This window comes from Adiantum capillus-veneris, chromosome 9 (assembly GCF_014529385.1).
Source record: "Adiantum capillus-veneris isolate H3 chromosome 9, ASM1452938v2, whole genome shotgun sequence".
NCBI lineage: Eukaryota > Viridiplantae > Streptophyta > Polypodiopsida > Polypodiales > Pteridaceae > Adiantum > Adiantum capillus-veneris.
This window is the reverse complement of record NC_140939.1, coordinates 6,987,378-7,003,083: the sequence shown is the minus strand read 5'-3', so window position 1 is coordinate 7,003,083 and position 15,706 is coordinate 6,987,378. Positions and strand designations below refer to the sequence as shown.

The window sequence follows — 15,706 nt, the reverse complement described above, 5'->3', positions numbered from 1 at the left end:
CTTGTACTTTGATGATTGATTAATATAAAAAGAAATACCGAAAGGGGCGCCAGTCTTTGGGGCCAATATCTCTAGGCACGGAACTCCGCCGGGCCAGTGCAAATCTATTGTGATCGGTGAATTGTTTTGAAGTGGTTATTTGGTGCTGTCGCGGTTAATTCTTGACTTGGAGTGTCCAAGTTTGTTACAGGCGGTCTTTGACTCTTACGAGCTAGGAGGTTTTGTCTCGAGCAACTTTCAAAATCCAAAGGACCTAGCGGAAGCAGAGTTATGAGAGTGTGTCAATGCTTGAATCCGGTCTTTCATTATCCTCAACAGTACACCATCAGTTATTAGCCACATACGATTGTTGATTTGGGATCGTCTTTCTTCACTTTATAATTGAGTTTCTCCAATGAAGCGGATAGCCCTCGAGGTGCAATTGAAGACCTTGGATGCGAGACACTCTTCCATGCGAGATCACATCAACAAGATGTGGGAGCTTCAACGAGAGATACTTCATATGGGAAAGCTTATCAGTTAAGAGGACATGGCCATCCAGCTTTTGGCCCAATTACCTCCTCAGTACACCAACTTTTACTCTTCATTGATTTCGAATGGCCGGTTGAATACTACCTCTTGGGATGAGATTGTTTCAAATGTATTTGACCAAGAGGAGCGGTTCAATACGGGGAAGAAGTCAGGCTCCAAAGCCTTGACCAATTCTTCCAACAACAAGAAGCACAAGGGTAAAAGGAAAAGCAACAACATCAAGACAAGAAGAGTGATGCGGAACAGGAAACCTTGAAGGCCAAACGACATTGCAACAGTTGCCGTGAGAAGGGACATTAATGAAGGAAGTGTCCAAAGAAAGCTGGATATGCTTCGACTTCTTCGGCGGCAGTAAGACATTAACCAACCTTTGTTCATTTGGAGATTCTCCCCTCACAGAACTCTCCAAGGACATCGGAAGTTGCGTCAACTCTCGCGGGTCGAGATAATCGTGTGTCACGTGACACATCCAACCCTATGTGTCCGTGGACAAGCTACAGCATGATCAAGGTTCAATCAGTCCAGTCAGTCTAGATTAGAAGTGATCTGGCACTTTTGTGAGTGTATTCGTAGACCGTGCATGCCCAATCACTTAGTGTAGATGCATATCCTCTGGTTGCACACAGCATGATCATAAGCATTCCATCAGAATCCTTCAAGGGAATTTTCCAGTGCATTTAGCCTATTTTACCTATTTTTGACATTTTCCACTTATTATTTTTAAGTGACTTTTGTTGGAAAGTAGGTAGGGCAAATTGAGTAAGTTTGTATATAAGCAAACCTAAACTAGCACTAATTGGCAGAAGAGGCAACAGGAGCCAACCTCAGACCATGGCGGTTTCCCCCACCAAGCTAGAAGAACCATCGCCATAGCCCCTTCCCTCTCCTAGCGTTTTGCAACTGCATCCCCAACCTAGCGTTTTTGCATTAGATCTGCATCGCCAACAGTACCCAGCACCTAGTGTTTTTGCAAGACAGAACCTAGCGTTTTTGCAAGGATCAACCACTGCTAGCGTTTTTGGTCATCAGCTCCATTGGCGTTTTTGGATTTCAGCAGCAAATTAAGACCAACAATATTCACCTAAAGTGTAGCAGATTCAGCCCCGGTAAAGACCTCAGTTTTCAGCCATGATGAACCTCAATTTTCAGCCCTAAACCTGCAGAATTTCAGCGACAAAGACCCACAGAAACAGCCCCAAAAATCAGCGTTTTTGGACCCGCAGTAGATTTCAGCCCATAGCGTTTTTGGACAGCAGTAGAAAGATTCCAGATTTCAGCCCTTGGGTCGACTTCGTCATCACCGTCGTCATCGTCGACATAGCCTAGACTTGCATCAGTCTCATGCATACCATTTGTACCAGATTGTGCAATCATAAGTAGACCACTCTCGCCGACAAGAGTGGGGCCTTTGGAGGAGGGTTTTACAACGTCTCTGGTGTCGTATCTCTCTTCTCTCTATCTCTCAGTTTCATACACTTGCACGCACACTGTCCATTCACTTTGTTTGTGATCATAGCATTCTCCCATTAAGAACGGAAGGCTCTACCTTCCATAAGAACAAAAGGAACCTTGAGCACAGTTCGGAGCACTCATCTTGAGCAAAGCGCAAACATTCATTCCGCTACACCTAACATTGGTATCAGAGCTTTGGCAATGTTTTGTATCACTAAGGAAAGAACCACAAGAATTTTTCTTTTGCTTGTTGAGGTCGCACGAACCCAAGTTTGCTTGGGCGTGTAGATTACTAATCATGTTTTTGAAGAGTGACAGGAATCCCAAGAAAGAAGGGCTTGTCCACCCTCCCCTTGTGTCTCTTTTCACTCATTGAGAGCGGATCGTGCACTTAGCGGCCGGCCAATCGACGTGAGGTGGGAAAAAGCAACCTTGGTGTGAGCGCAAGGCCGCCAAGGGGTGCGCCCACGGAAAGGAGTAGAACTCGGGTGAAGAGAAGATCCTTCTCAAACACACATTGCAAGCGAAAGAAAACCTCAAGAACATCAAGAACCCCAAGACCCTCAAGAACCCAAGAACCCAAGACCCACAAGAAGCCACGTTCCTCCTGAACTTAAGAACCCAAGACCACGAGAACCCACAAGAACCCACGACTTCAGTGGATGGTCATCACTCGAAGCGGAATGGATACTTCGCTTGGAGGTGATGAGCATGAGAGAGGCGAAGAAGACTTTTCCCCACCAGGAGTTTTTTCGACCCTCCCCCTTTCCCATCTATGACAAAGATTGCACTAACTCCTATGGAGGCTTTAGACCAGATGTTTCTGGAAAGGAAGTTAGAACACGAAGCAAGACATGCAGAAAGAATGGCAGAAATGGAACGCAGCCACGTAGAAAGAAGAGCAGAAAGAAAAGCAGAAATGGAGCGCAGACACCAAGAAAGAATTGCAGCCGCCGTCAAACGAATGAGCGACCAACACATGAAAGAGTTCTTGCAACTCGTTTCTCAAGCTTAGGCACAGCTGCAAGAGATTCGAGAAAAGGAGACTCTCTCAGTCTCTTCTTCTCCCAAGCATGACACACACGATTTGCATGATGATAAGCATGATGATTTGATGGACAATGACTTGCATGATCATTTAAATGACAATGATAAGCATGATGATTTGGATGCCAATGATAAGCATGATGATTTGAATGATATTGCTAAGCATGATGATTTGGATGCCAATGATAAGCATGATGATTTGAATGATATTGCTAAGCATGATGATTTGCATGATGATCAAGATGTGATTTCTCACAAGCATGATGATTTGCATGAAGATGATGTGATTGTTCACAAGGATGATGTGTTAGTGGATGCTTTTTCTAGCGAAGCTAACCTCGTTGTAGATTCGATCAATCACGAAGAACCGTTCTTGGCTTTCGAGTCGAGGTCCAAAGAACCCCCACAGGACAATTCGATCCTTCAGGAAGAACAGATCTTGGCTCTCGAGCCTAGGTCTCAAGAACCCTCACAAGAAGTATTATGTGTTCGCATGATTGAGACGCACGCATTGTTCGAGTGTTTCATTCGTGATCGTTTCGTGTATTTTAGTCAGCATCTTTATGTGATCCCTTTTCCTAAGCATGACATATTGTATGTTGAGCACGTTTCTCTCATGGATGAGCACGAATGTATGCGGATTTCTCATGAAAAGCTGAAAAGTATGTCTGTAAGGAAGTCACATTCCATGTCTCTTCCTTGGCATGACACACTTGTAGAAAGAACACATAAAAGTATGAGCACGAAGCATGGGCATTTCCGTTGCGAATTGCCAAAGTTGATTGCTCTAGATCATAAGAGAAAGATTCGATCTCATTGTTTGTGTGTATGTGGTGAACGGTTTAGCACTCTGTCTATTGGTTCATCTACATTGCATGCACAGTCTTTAAGGAAGACAAGATTTTTTCCACTCACTTTACATGGAATAGGTATGTTCATGGTTTTGTGTTGGAAATGGTTTCACGAATTTTCAGCCATGAAGATTCTTGAAGAAGAAAGAAACAGGACTCTAGACGAAATTGAAGCATCAAAGGAGCCACAGAAGACTTTGTGTCGCTTTCGGCGCGGCCCAAAGAAGCAAGTGTTGCACACCTTTATGCAGTTCAAGTATCGCACAACCCACACATCAGAGTGGGCCGGCAAAGAGTCCCTTCCAGGATTCCGGATGCTATTGGCGATCTCCCTCGACGCCATACAGTTCGGTACGAGTACCTCACTTTGAAAAGGAGGGGATGTCACGTGACACATCCAACCCTATGTGTCCATGGACAAGCTACAACATGATCAGGGTTCACTCAGTCCAATCAGTATAGATTAGAAGTGATCTGGCACTTTTGTGAGTCTATTGGTAGACCGTGCATGTCCAGTCACTTAGCGTAGATGCATATCCTCTGGTTACACACAGCATGATCATAAGCATTCCCATCAGAATCCATTAGAATCCTTCAGGGGAATTTTCCAGTGCATTTAGCCTATTTTACCTATTTTTTATTGTTAGGTGCAGCGGAATGAATGTTGTATTTTCTCAAGATTAGTGATCTTTATTGCTCAAGGTTCCTTTTAGTTCTTAGGGAAAGAGAGAGCTTTCCGTCTTGTAGAGTGTTGTGGTCACGAACAAAGTGAGTGGATAGTGTGCGTGCAAATGAATGAGACTGAGAGAAGGAGAGGGAAGAGATACGACACCCGAGAGGTTGTAAAACCCTCCTACGAAGGCCCCACTCTCGTCGGCGAGAGTGGTCTACTTGATTGCACAAAGGTGTACAATGCGTATGCAATGGACTATGCAACTTGGTCTATGCCAATGACGACGACGGTGACGACGATGACAACGACGACAACGATGACGATGACGATGACGACGACGACGACAACGACGATGGAATCTGAGATCTTCTAATCGCTGAATTTCGGGACTATTTCAATGGCTGAAAATGACTGTTTTGCCTGCGTTTTCTTGGCTGAAAAATGAGGTTTCTTAGGGCTGAAAACTGATGGTCTTTACGGGCTGAATCTGCTACACTTTAGGTGAATGATGCCGGTCTTAATTTGCTGCTGAAATCCAAAAACGCCAGGGGCTGAAATTGGTCCTTCTGTCGCCGGGGTTCTGCAAATGCAAAAACGCTAGGCTGATCTACTGTGTCGTGATGACGCCGGGGCTGATCTGTTGTGCACAAATCACCAAGGCTGATCTGATGCAAAAACGCTAGGTCTTTTGTGGAGAAAACGCCAGAGTAGTCGCGGGGGTTGGTCTTGCTGAGAAGTTGCCTGTTGAGCAAGGTGCTCCTGCTGCCTCTTCTGCCAGAAAGTGCTTACTTGGGTTTGCTTATATATTAACTTAGCAAAATTGCCCTACCTACTTTTGTTGGAAAGTCGCTTAAAAATAATAAGTGAAAATCCCAATAAATAGGAAAATAGGCTAAATGCACTGAAAAATTCCCTAACTGATGCTAATGGATTCTGATGGGAATTCCGATGATCATGTTGTGTGCAACCGGAGGATATGCATCTATGCTAAGTGACTAGGCATGCACGGTCTACGAATAGACTCACAAAAGTGCCAGATCGCTGCTAATCTAAACTTGACTTGACTGACGGGAACCCTGCTATGGTGTAGCTTGTCCACGGACAAATAGGGTTGGGATGTGTCACGTGACATTGATTGTAAGGTGCAGCGGAATTCCAATGTAAGATGCAACGGAATGAATGTTGTATTTTCTCAAGATTAGTGGTCTATATTTGCTCATTAAGAACGGAAGGCTCTCTCTTCCATAAGAACAAAAGGAACCTTGAGCACAGTTCGGAGAACTCATCTTGAGCAAAGCACAACATTCATTCCGCTGCACCTTACATTGGTATCAGAGCTTTGGCAGTGTTCTGTATCACTCAAGGAAAGAACCACAAGAACCACAGATTTTTTTTTTTTTTGTTTGTTGAGGTCGCACGAACCCAAGTTCACTTGGGCATGTCGATTCCTAATCGTGTTTTTGAAGAGTGACAGGAATCCCAGGAAAGAAGGGCTTGTCTAGCCTCCCCTTGTGCCTCTTTTCACTCATTGAGAGCGGACCGTGCACTTAGTGGCCGGCCAATCGACGTGAGGTGAGAAAAAGCAACCTTGGTGTGAGCGCAAGGCCGCCAAGGGGTGCGCCCGCAAAAAAGAGCAAAACTCGGGTGAAGAGAAGATCCTTCTCGAACATAGATTGCAAGCGAAAGAAAACCCTCAAGAACCTCAAGAACCTCAAGACCCTCAAGTTCCTCGTGAACTTAAGAACCCAAGACCACAAGAACGTGGATAGTCATCACTCGAAGCGGAATGGCTACTTCGCTTGGAGGTGATGAGCATGAGAGAGGCGAAGAAAAATTTTCCTCACCAAGAGGTTTTTCCGACCTCCCCCTTCCCCATCTACGCCAAGGATTGTACTAACGCCTATGGAGGAGTTGAAGCAGTTGTCTATGGAAAGAAAGCTAGAACACGAAGAAAGAGAAGCAGAAAGAAAGGCCTACGAAGAAGAAAGGGCAGCCATAGATCGTGAATACAAAGAAGGAATGGCCGCCATACAGCGTAAGTACGACTTGGAAGCCAAAGCGATACAAGAACAGAGCGACCGACAAAACAAAGAGTTCTGGCGACTCTATTCTCAAGCTCAGGCACAGATGCAAGAGATTTCGGGAAAGGAGACTGTCTCAGTCTCTTCTTCTCCAAAGCATGATACACAGGATTTGCATGATTGTGTGAAGCATGATGATGATTTGATTGACAATGATTTGCATGATGATTTGAATGACAATGATAAGCATGATGATTTGGATGTCGATGATTTGCATAATGATTTGAATGACAATGACAAGCATGATGATTTGCATGATCAAGATGAGATTTCTCACAAGCATGATGAGTTGCATGAAGAAGATGTGATTGTTCACCAAGATGATGTGTTAGTGGATGCTTTTTCTAGCGAAGCTAACCTCGTTGTAGATTCGATCAATCACGAAGGATCGATCTTGACTTTCAAGTCGAGGTCCAAAGAACCCCTACAAGAAGATTCGATAGATCCCAAAGAACCCCCACAGGACGATTTGATCATTCAGGAAGCATCGATCTTGGCTTTCGAGTCGAGGTCCAAAGAACCCTCACAGGAAGTATTATGTGTTCGCACTATTGATACGCACGCATTGTTCGAACGTTTCATTCGTAATCGTTTCCTGTATTTTAGTCAGCATCATTATGTGATCCCTTTTCCTAGGCATGACATATTGTATGTTGAGCACGTTTCTCTCATGAATGAGCTCGAATGTATGCGGTTTTTTCATGAAAAGTTGAAAGGTACGTATGTAAGGAAGTCACATTTCATGTCTCTTCCTTGGCATGACACAGTTTCCGAACGAGCACATGAAAGTATGAGCACCAAGCATGGGCATTTCCATTGTGATTTGCCACAGTTGATTGATTTCAATCAAACAGAAAAGATTCGATCTCATTGTTTGCATGTGTTTGATGAATGGTTTGTCATTCTGTCTCTATGTTCATCTACATTGCATACACAGTCTTTAGAGAAGACGAGATTTTTTTCCTTCACTTTACATGGAATGGGTATGTTCATGGTTTTGTGTTGGAAATGGTTTATGGAATTTTCAGCCATGGAGATTCTTGCAGAAGAAAGAAGCACGACTCTAGACGAAGTTGAAGCATCGAAGGAGCCCCAGAAGACTTTGTGTCGCTTTCGGCGCGGCCCAAAGAAGCAAGTGTTGCAGACCTTTATGAAGTTCAAGTACCGCACGACCCACACATCAGAGTGGGCCAACGAAGAGTCCCTTCCAGGATTTCGGATGCTATTGGCGATCTCCCTCGACCCCATACAGCTCGGTACCAGTACCTCACTTTAAAAAGGAGGGGATGTCACGTGACACATCCAACCCTATGTGTCCGTGGACAAGCTACACCATAGCAGGGTTTCCGTCAAGTCCAATCGGTTTAGATTAGAAGTGATCTAGCACTTTTGTGAGTCTATTCGTAGACCGTGCATGCCCAGTCACTCAGTGTAGATGCATATCCTCTGGTTGCACACTGCATAAGCATAAGCATTTCCATCAGATTCCATCAGAGTCAGTTTGGGAATTTTTCAAGTGACTTTATCCTATTTTTGACCTTTTCACTTATTTATTAAGTGACTTTTGTTGGGAACTAAGTAGGGCAAATTGGGTAAGTTAATATATAAGCAACCCAAAGTTAGCACAATCGGACAGATGAGCAAGGAGCACAGCAGGCTTTTCAAGCAATAGGTACTCCCTCCCTCTCTCAACAAGATCCTCCCCAAGCCATCCTTGGTGAGCCATCCCCATCCAAGACCTAGCGCCATACCTTCTCCCTCTTGGCGTTTATCCTCCGACAGCCATCGCCATCAAGTGCTCCCCCCTTGGCGTTTTTCCCCACATCCATTAGCGTTTTTGATCGCCAGCCCCATAGCAGATTTCAGCGTTTTAGATCAGCATTTTCAGCATTGAAAAACGCAGCACAACAGCGTTTTGTAGCAGGTACAGCAGTGATCAATTTCAGCCTTAAACCTGCAAAACTTCAGCGTTTTCAGCCACCGATTGCAGCAGTAAAAACGCAGCCAGATACTTGCTTTCTCAGCGTTTTTATCAGCCCTAATACCCTCGACAAAACCAGGGATTTTCAGCCATATGAAACAGCCCCAAGTTCTCCCACATTCTCCGCCATTACCCCCTTGTGGACAGCAGATAGAAGAGAACCAGATTCAACCCTAAAGTCATCATCGTCGTCATCGACATAGTCCCCGTTTGCATCAGTCCATGCATCATCATTGTACACCTTTGTGCAATCAAAAGTAGACCACTCTCGCCGATGAGAGTGGGGCCTTCGGAGGAGGGTTTTACAACCTCTCGGGTGTCGTATCTCTTTTCTCTCCTTCTCTCAGTCTCATACACTTGCACGCACAATATCCACTCACTTTGTTCGTGATCATAGCACTCTCCATAAAGACGGAAGGCTATCTCCTTCCCTAAGAACTAAAAGGAACCTTGAGCACAGTTCGGAGCACTCATCTTGAGCAAAGCGCAACATTCATTCCATTGCACCTTACATTGACATTTTTCACTTATTATTTTTAAGTGACTTTTGTTGGAAAGTAAGTAGGGCAAATTGAGTAAGTTTGTATATAAGCAAACCTAGACTAGCACTAATTGGCAGAAGAGGCAACGGAAGCCAAGCTCCGCAGGCAACTTCTCATCAAGACCTTGGCGGTTTCCCCCACCAAGCTAGAAGAACCATCGCCATAGCCCCTTCCCTCTCCTAGCGTTTTGCAACTGCATCCCAAACCTGGTGTTTTTGCATCAGATCTGCATCGCCAACAGTACCCAGCACCTGCTAGCGTTTTTGGTCATCAGCTCCATCGGCGTTTTTGGATTTCAGCAGCAGATTAAGACCGGCAATATTCACATAAAGTGTAGCGGATTCAGCCCCGGTAAAGACCTCAGTTTTCAGCCATGATGAACCTCAATTTTCAGCCCTAAACCTGCAGAATTTCAGCGACAAAGACCCACAGAAACAGCCCCAAAAATCAGCGTTTTTGGACCCGCAGCAGATTTCAGCCCATAGCGTTTTCTGTACAGCAGTAGAAAGATTGCAGATTTCAGCCCTTAGGTCGACTTCGTCATGACTCATCACCGTCGTCATCGTCGACATAGCCTAGACTTGCATCAGTCTCATGCATACCATTTGTACCGATTGTGCAATCATAAGTAGACCACTCTCACCGACGAGAGTGGGGCCTTCGGAGGAGGGTTTTACGTCTCTGGTGTCGTATCTGTCTTCTCTCTATCTCTCAGTCGCATACACTTGCACGCACACTGTCCATTCACTTTGTTTGTGATCATAGCATTCTCTCATTAAGAACGGAAGGCTCTACCTTCCATAAGAACAAAAGGAACCTTGAGCACAATTCAGAGCACTCATCTTGAGCAAAGCGCAAACATTCATTCCGCTGCACCTAACATCGTGATTGGATTCTAGATAGTAGTGCCTCACGGCACACGACACCTACGAAGGATCTTTTGTCCACCATGCGACGACACTATGGTACTATCTTCATTGGCGACAAATTTGAAATTCCTATTCACAGCGAGGAATCTATGGAGCTCATTCCCGACAACAAAGGGGGTATGCATACCTCCAAGGTACTTTATGCTCCAAAGCTGGGATTTCATCTTATGTCTGTGCACGAGGTGTGCAAGCTTGGCATGGAGTTGGATCTTTACAGAGGATGCGGTATCTGTTCGGGATCGGTAATTTGGCAAGGAGGTCAGAGGGGGACTCGGTGGAGAACGGACCCTACAGGCTCCATGCTCTTTCTTCAGTGACACAGATACCCACAGGTGATCTTTGGTATTACAGGTTTGGTCATTTGAACAATGATTCTCTTCGACTTGCTTTGAGCAGATGCTCACAAGCTTACCGAATGTTGGGAGGAAGCATGGGAAATGCATTGTCAGGTGCAATGGAAGAGAATAAGGATTTGCTCGGATGTAGTACTCCGCACACAAACACAAGGGACACTTTACTTCACTTGAAAGAACTTAACTGAACTGAAAGAAAGAGAGGACGATAGAGAGAAAAGAGGCGACACACAGATGTGGGGTCCCAACCCTCAAAGGCCCCCTTGCTCTCTTGCCAAAGCAAGTACTTTTTGTATTCTTGCACAAATGCTACTACAATGACCGGATGCTGAGATGCTGATGCTAATGGATACTGACACTAATGATACTAGGTATTGAGGTACTGGAAGGGTACTGAGGTTCTATGTCGAAGAAGATGATGTCAACGACGGGTACTACGGGTTCTATGTCAAAGACGAGGAGGTCAACGTCGAGGTCTATGTCGAAGAGGATGAAGTCGATAACAAGGTACTAAGGGTCTTTGTCGATGACGATGAAGTCGACGACGGTACTGTGTCAAAGACGATGAAGTCGACGACGATTCTGTGTCAAAGACGGTGAAGTCGACGACGGTACTGTGTCGAAGACGGTGATGTCACAAGACGGGTACCACGTACCAATAGAAAAGAACAGACTAAACAGACTTTTAGCACTTCAATAACAATTGTTCAATAACAACTAAACTGAGAGAGAGAGAGAGAGAGAGACGACACGCGACATGGAGTGGCGGAATTCCACCCCAGAGAGTATTGGCCCCAAACCTTGGCGCCCCTTTCGGGATTTCTTTATATTACTGTTGATTCGCAAAGTACAACAGCCAGGGAGCACCTCCTGTGCAATCTGCGCGCTCAAGAGTGCCAGAGAGGGCCCCCAAGGCTCATATTTAAAGGCCCAAAACCTAAAAGCATCAAATATGAAAAGCTAACCCCAAAAAATCACTTTCCTAAAATTTCGGGATTTCCCTAAAAATCCGTCGCAAATTCCAGAACGTCCGTACAGGTGCCACATCATCATATTTTGATGTGCAAAGTCTTTTGAGTGTGTTCTGCTTTATTTTTAATGCCTTTATGTCACTTGGGCCCCATCGAACGGGGTCCCGTAAGTTGGTGGGAACTCTTCTTTAAAAATAGGCCACTCGTCAAGACTTTGTAAGTCTGTAAAACTTTTTCTTCTTCTTCTTCTTCTGCTGCTTCTTCGTAGGGTTTGGCTTCTCAGCCGGAATCTGCAGGTTGGCTCCGTTCTTCAGTGGCTTTGACACGTCAGCAATTTGTTACAGTGATGACGACAGGTACTGATGGCCTAGGTCGACAATGATGATGTCAACGACGACGACGACGATGGTGACTGAGATAATGACGACGATGGTGTTGTCGTCAAGTCCGGGACTGCGATGACGATGACGAAGGTGTCTCGTCAAGATACGGACTTCGACGATGATGACGATGGCGACGACGACGTTGGTGTCGACGACAATAGCGTCAAGGCTGAAAACTGAAAACGTTGGGTGTTCTGCGACAGATCTACTACTGCGGCCATACTACAACTTGGATCTGCAACCGCTTCGCCGGGCTAGGACTGAAATGCTGAACTGGCTGAAATCTGAAAACGTTGGCTGATGTGCTGAATTCTGAATACGTTAGGCTGATCTGGTACTAGATGGGAATCTGGCGAGGATCTACAACTTGGTGGGAGCGGGTTCTCGCCAAGCTAAGGCTGAAAACTGAAAACGTTGGGCTGTCTCCTGAAAACTAAAAACGGCACGCTGATCTGGGTCTTCTTCTTCTTGAGAAAACGCTAGGGCTCTTGCTGAGGTGCTGCCTGCCTATTGGGTGCTTGCCTCCTTGTATCCCTGCTTCTTCTGCTTCTACTGAGTGCCCAATGGGTTTCTTTTATAGATCTTTAGCAATTTCCCCTACTTACTTTTCCATTACAAAAAGAATTCCAAAAGTCACTTTTAATAAAAAGACTTATAATAGGTGGTTCACGCGGTAAAATGCATGCATGATGAAATGATTGTTCTTGTGTAAGAGAGGGTATGCAAGTGTGGCTGGCTTGGACCACATCCTCCTAGAGGCTCACAAAGGTCCAAGCTCAGTCCTAAGCTAAGACTCATGCTAGACTATGGCAGAAGCGTGTCCACGTGGCGCAAGTGAAGTGCGCACGTGACACATTACTTGCGTTCAATGGAAACAACATTGAGAATCTATTCAGAGGCTTGCTACACGCCGAGCCATTGCCGTTTTGGAGTTGGTTCACACCGACCCTTGAGAACCTATGCATACCCCTTCCCTCGGCAAGGCTCTTTATTTCATGCTATGCATGAATATCAAGCACTCCCATATGAAATTAGAAAACTGAATATCTCTCGAAATGACCCCTAGATAATTTTTATTTGTAACATGCATCTGTAATCACCTGTGTTGCATTGTGATGTGCCAAACACTGAATATTCTCGATTGAGTGAGATTGTCTAAGTATGAAATTAGAAAATTGAATGTCCCTTGAAATGACCCTTGGATATTTTTTATATAACTTGAGTTGTTGGAAATATAATCATGGAAAATTACTCTTCTTTGAAGAAGGGGGGATGTCACAAACTGCTTACGTGTCAAGCCACTGAAGACCCTAGCCAACCTCAAGATCCTCGCCGAGGGGCCTAAACTCTAGCAGAAGCATAAAGATTTACAAACTTACAAATTCTCGTTGAGTGGTGCAAAAAACAAAGAGGGTTAGGATTAAATTCAAAAAACAAAGAGGGTTAGGATTTTTAATCCTAACCCGCAACAACTTATGAAACCCCGTTTGATAGGGCCTAAATAACCAAATAAAGCAAGATAACCTATCTGTCTAAAAACTAATAATGTGGCAAACTTCTGTACGGACGCCTATTTGTGACAGACTTTTGTACGGACAATCAATATTTTCGTTGAGCGCTGATGACGTGGTAGCGTTGAACGGACAACACTCTAGGCACTAGATTTTGGGACCAGATGCTATTAGACTCGATGCTTTTCATGTAATTGCTTTTAGATGGCCAAAGGCCTTTAAATATGTCCTGAGGGCTCACTCTCTAGCATTCTACCCGCGGGAGATGCAGTGCAAAGCCGCACGTGTTGTACCTCGTTGAAGCAATATAAAGAAATACCAAAAGGGGCCCCAAATTGCACTCTGGGGGTGGAACTATGCCACTCCGTGACTCGTGTGAAGTCTCTCTTTCAGTTCAGTTGTTTTGAAGTGCCTAAAAGTATGCTCACTCTTTTCACTTGGCACGTGATGCCCGTCCCATTTCAGACACTCATCCTGAGCATTCACCTTCAATCACTTCCATTGCATATTACAAACTGACTAATAAAAGGTCCACAACAACGCTAATGACCTCAATGAGCTAGAGTACATATGTGTGGCCAATTGGCTATTTCACCATGACAGTTAACCAAGGATGCCACCATTTGTTGATAATGTATCTCGGACATAAGCTACCAGCATAAGTTAACCATGCATGATTAGTGACATGCTACGGAAGTCAATGGATGGTCTTATGAAGCCAAAAACAAAGCAAATTGTTATGCTCCTACCTATCAAGATTTCATTATCTTCTCAACAACCAATCGATTACATTGTGCGCATCCATCTCTGTTTAAGTATCCATCCATCAGTCCACCCATTATAGTATATTATACGTGATTTTAGCTATTACCTTGACATTTTTAAATAAAAGTAAAAATTTATTAAGTAAAATGCACACAAAAAACAAAAACAACTTGCTAAGTATCGATCAAAATTTAGGCCAGGTTTAGTCTGAGTATCCCTCATTACACTGTTCCTTTGAGCGTGCGTGTTTGTGTTTGTATTTGTGTGTGTGTGTGTGTGTGTGTGTGTGTGTGTGTGTGTGTGTAGACTGTTATATACCTATTCCTATCCACTATAATGCACAAATCAGAGAGCTTGATGGGGATGATGCTGCATCTCTCTCTCTCTCTCTCTCTCTCTCTCTCTCTCTCTCTCACACACACACACACACACACACACACACACACACACACACACACACCCAACAGAGTTCACCATATGTATAAAGCTCACCGTTTGTCTGCACTTGCTCTCTTGCTTCCCTCCATTGCGTGCAGAACGCTAGCCCATTTGATAAGAAAAATCTATATGATCAAGGATACTAGGGCCTATAACACCCACAAGAACTTTAGGTTTATTGCCGTATTTTCGACTATTAAACTCAAGATAAGGTCTGCAAAAAATTACACTAAGGCTGGGTTCAGACGGGGCGGCAGTAGAGATTGTGGAAGGGGCATCCTTTAGGTGCGGCATTCACGGATTGGACGAAAAGTAGAAGACAAGTTCTGAGCCTACCAAAATGTTGGGCGAGTCCCCCTCATCACTATATTACACGGGCATGCTCAAATGGGATCAATGGTGGAGGAGGAAAACACGGGGCGCGCCAATCGTGGACCGTCAGATTGGACATTTTCCTCGAATTTACTAGTCTGCCCGAATTTACTACTTGGCCCACATTTACAATATGACATACTCGAATCACCTATATTTCAACTAACGCATGCGGGCGTAGTGGTTAGTGCTCATGGCTCACAGTGGGGAGGTCGCGGGTTCAAGACATGGGTGCGGAGCGCCCCGAATTTACAAGCCTACCCGAATTTACTTTTCTCCCCGAATTTACCAAATGTCCCAAATTTACAAATGTGCATCTAGCGGTCTGAATCACCTCAACCGTCGATCCCATTTGAAGTCGCCTGTGCGAGATAGTGTGGAGAGGCGAGTCCCCCTCCCTTAGAAGAAGAGGACTTTCCACCCTCCTTTTCAACACAAAATGCGGTAGAGTGAATCGAACCAGGGCCCACGCTGTGAGAGCCAATGGTTACTCCACCAAGTCATTTATGATTCGTTGCAACACTCTTGACTTTTTTTTTCTTGTTTTGGCTATCATCTCTTGTTAATTGAAGGAGCGGAGGCACAAAATGCAGTGAGGGCTGCCATTGCCCTCGTCTGAACCCAGCCTGAATGTTTGTTGGCACTTCCATAGAACGGTATTAGCTCACGCAACCCACCGACAGCGGGTCTCGCTCGTTCTTACCAACGGGTTTAAATGGAAATCTTGTACAGTTTCTCGAGCTTACTCATGAGTACACATAGAAACACATACATTATATCTCTCTCGTTTCTCTATTATCGCTTTCGAATGTTTCTATGTTTCTTC

General features: G+C 44.7%; 1 protein-coding gene across 1 annotated transcript in view; it reads right to left on the bottom strand.

Annotated features, from left to right (window-relative positions):
• LOC147450087 (F-box/LRR-repeat protein At1g67190-like) overlaps positions 1 to 14,681 on the bottom strand; it is a 29,224-nt gene extending 14,543 nt beyond the window's left edge. The window contains exon 1 of the mRNA XM_086519418.1: positions 14,563 to 14,681. Within this exon, the coding sequence (XP_086375544.1) occupies positions 14,563 to 14,597 (35 nt within the window). The 5' untranslated portion in view covers positions 14,598 to 14,681. The remainder of the gene's footprint in view (positions 1 to 14,562) is intronic.
• Positions 14,682 to 15,706: the final 1,025 nt, after the last annotated feature.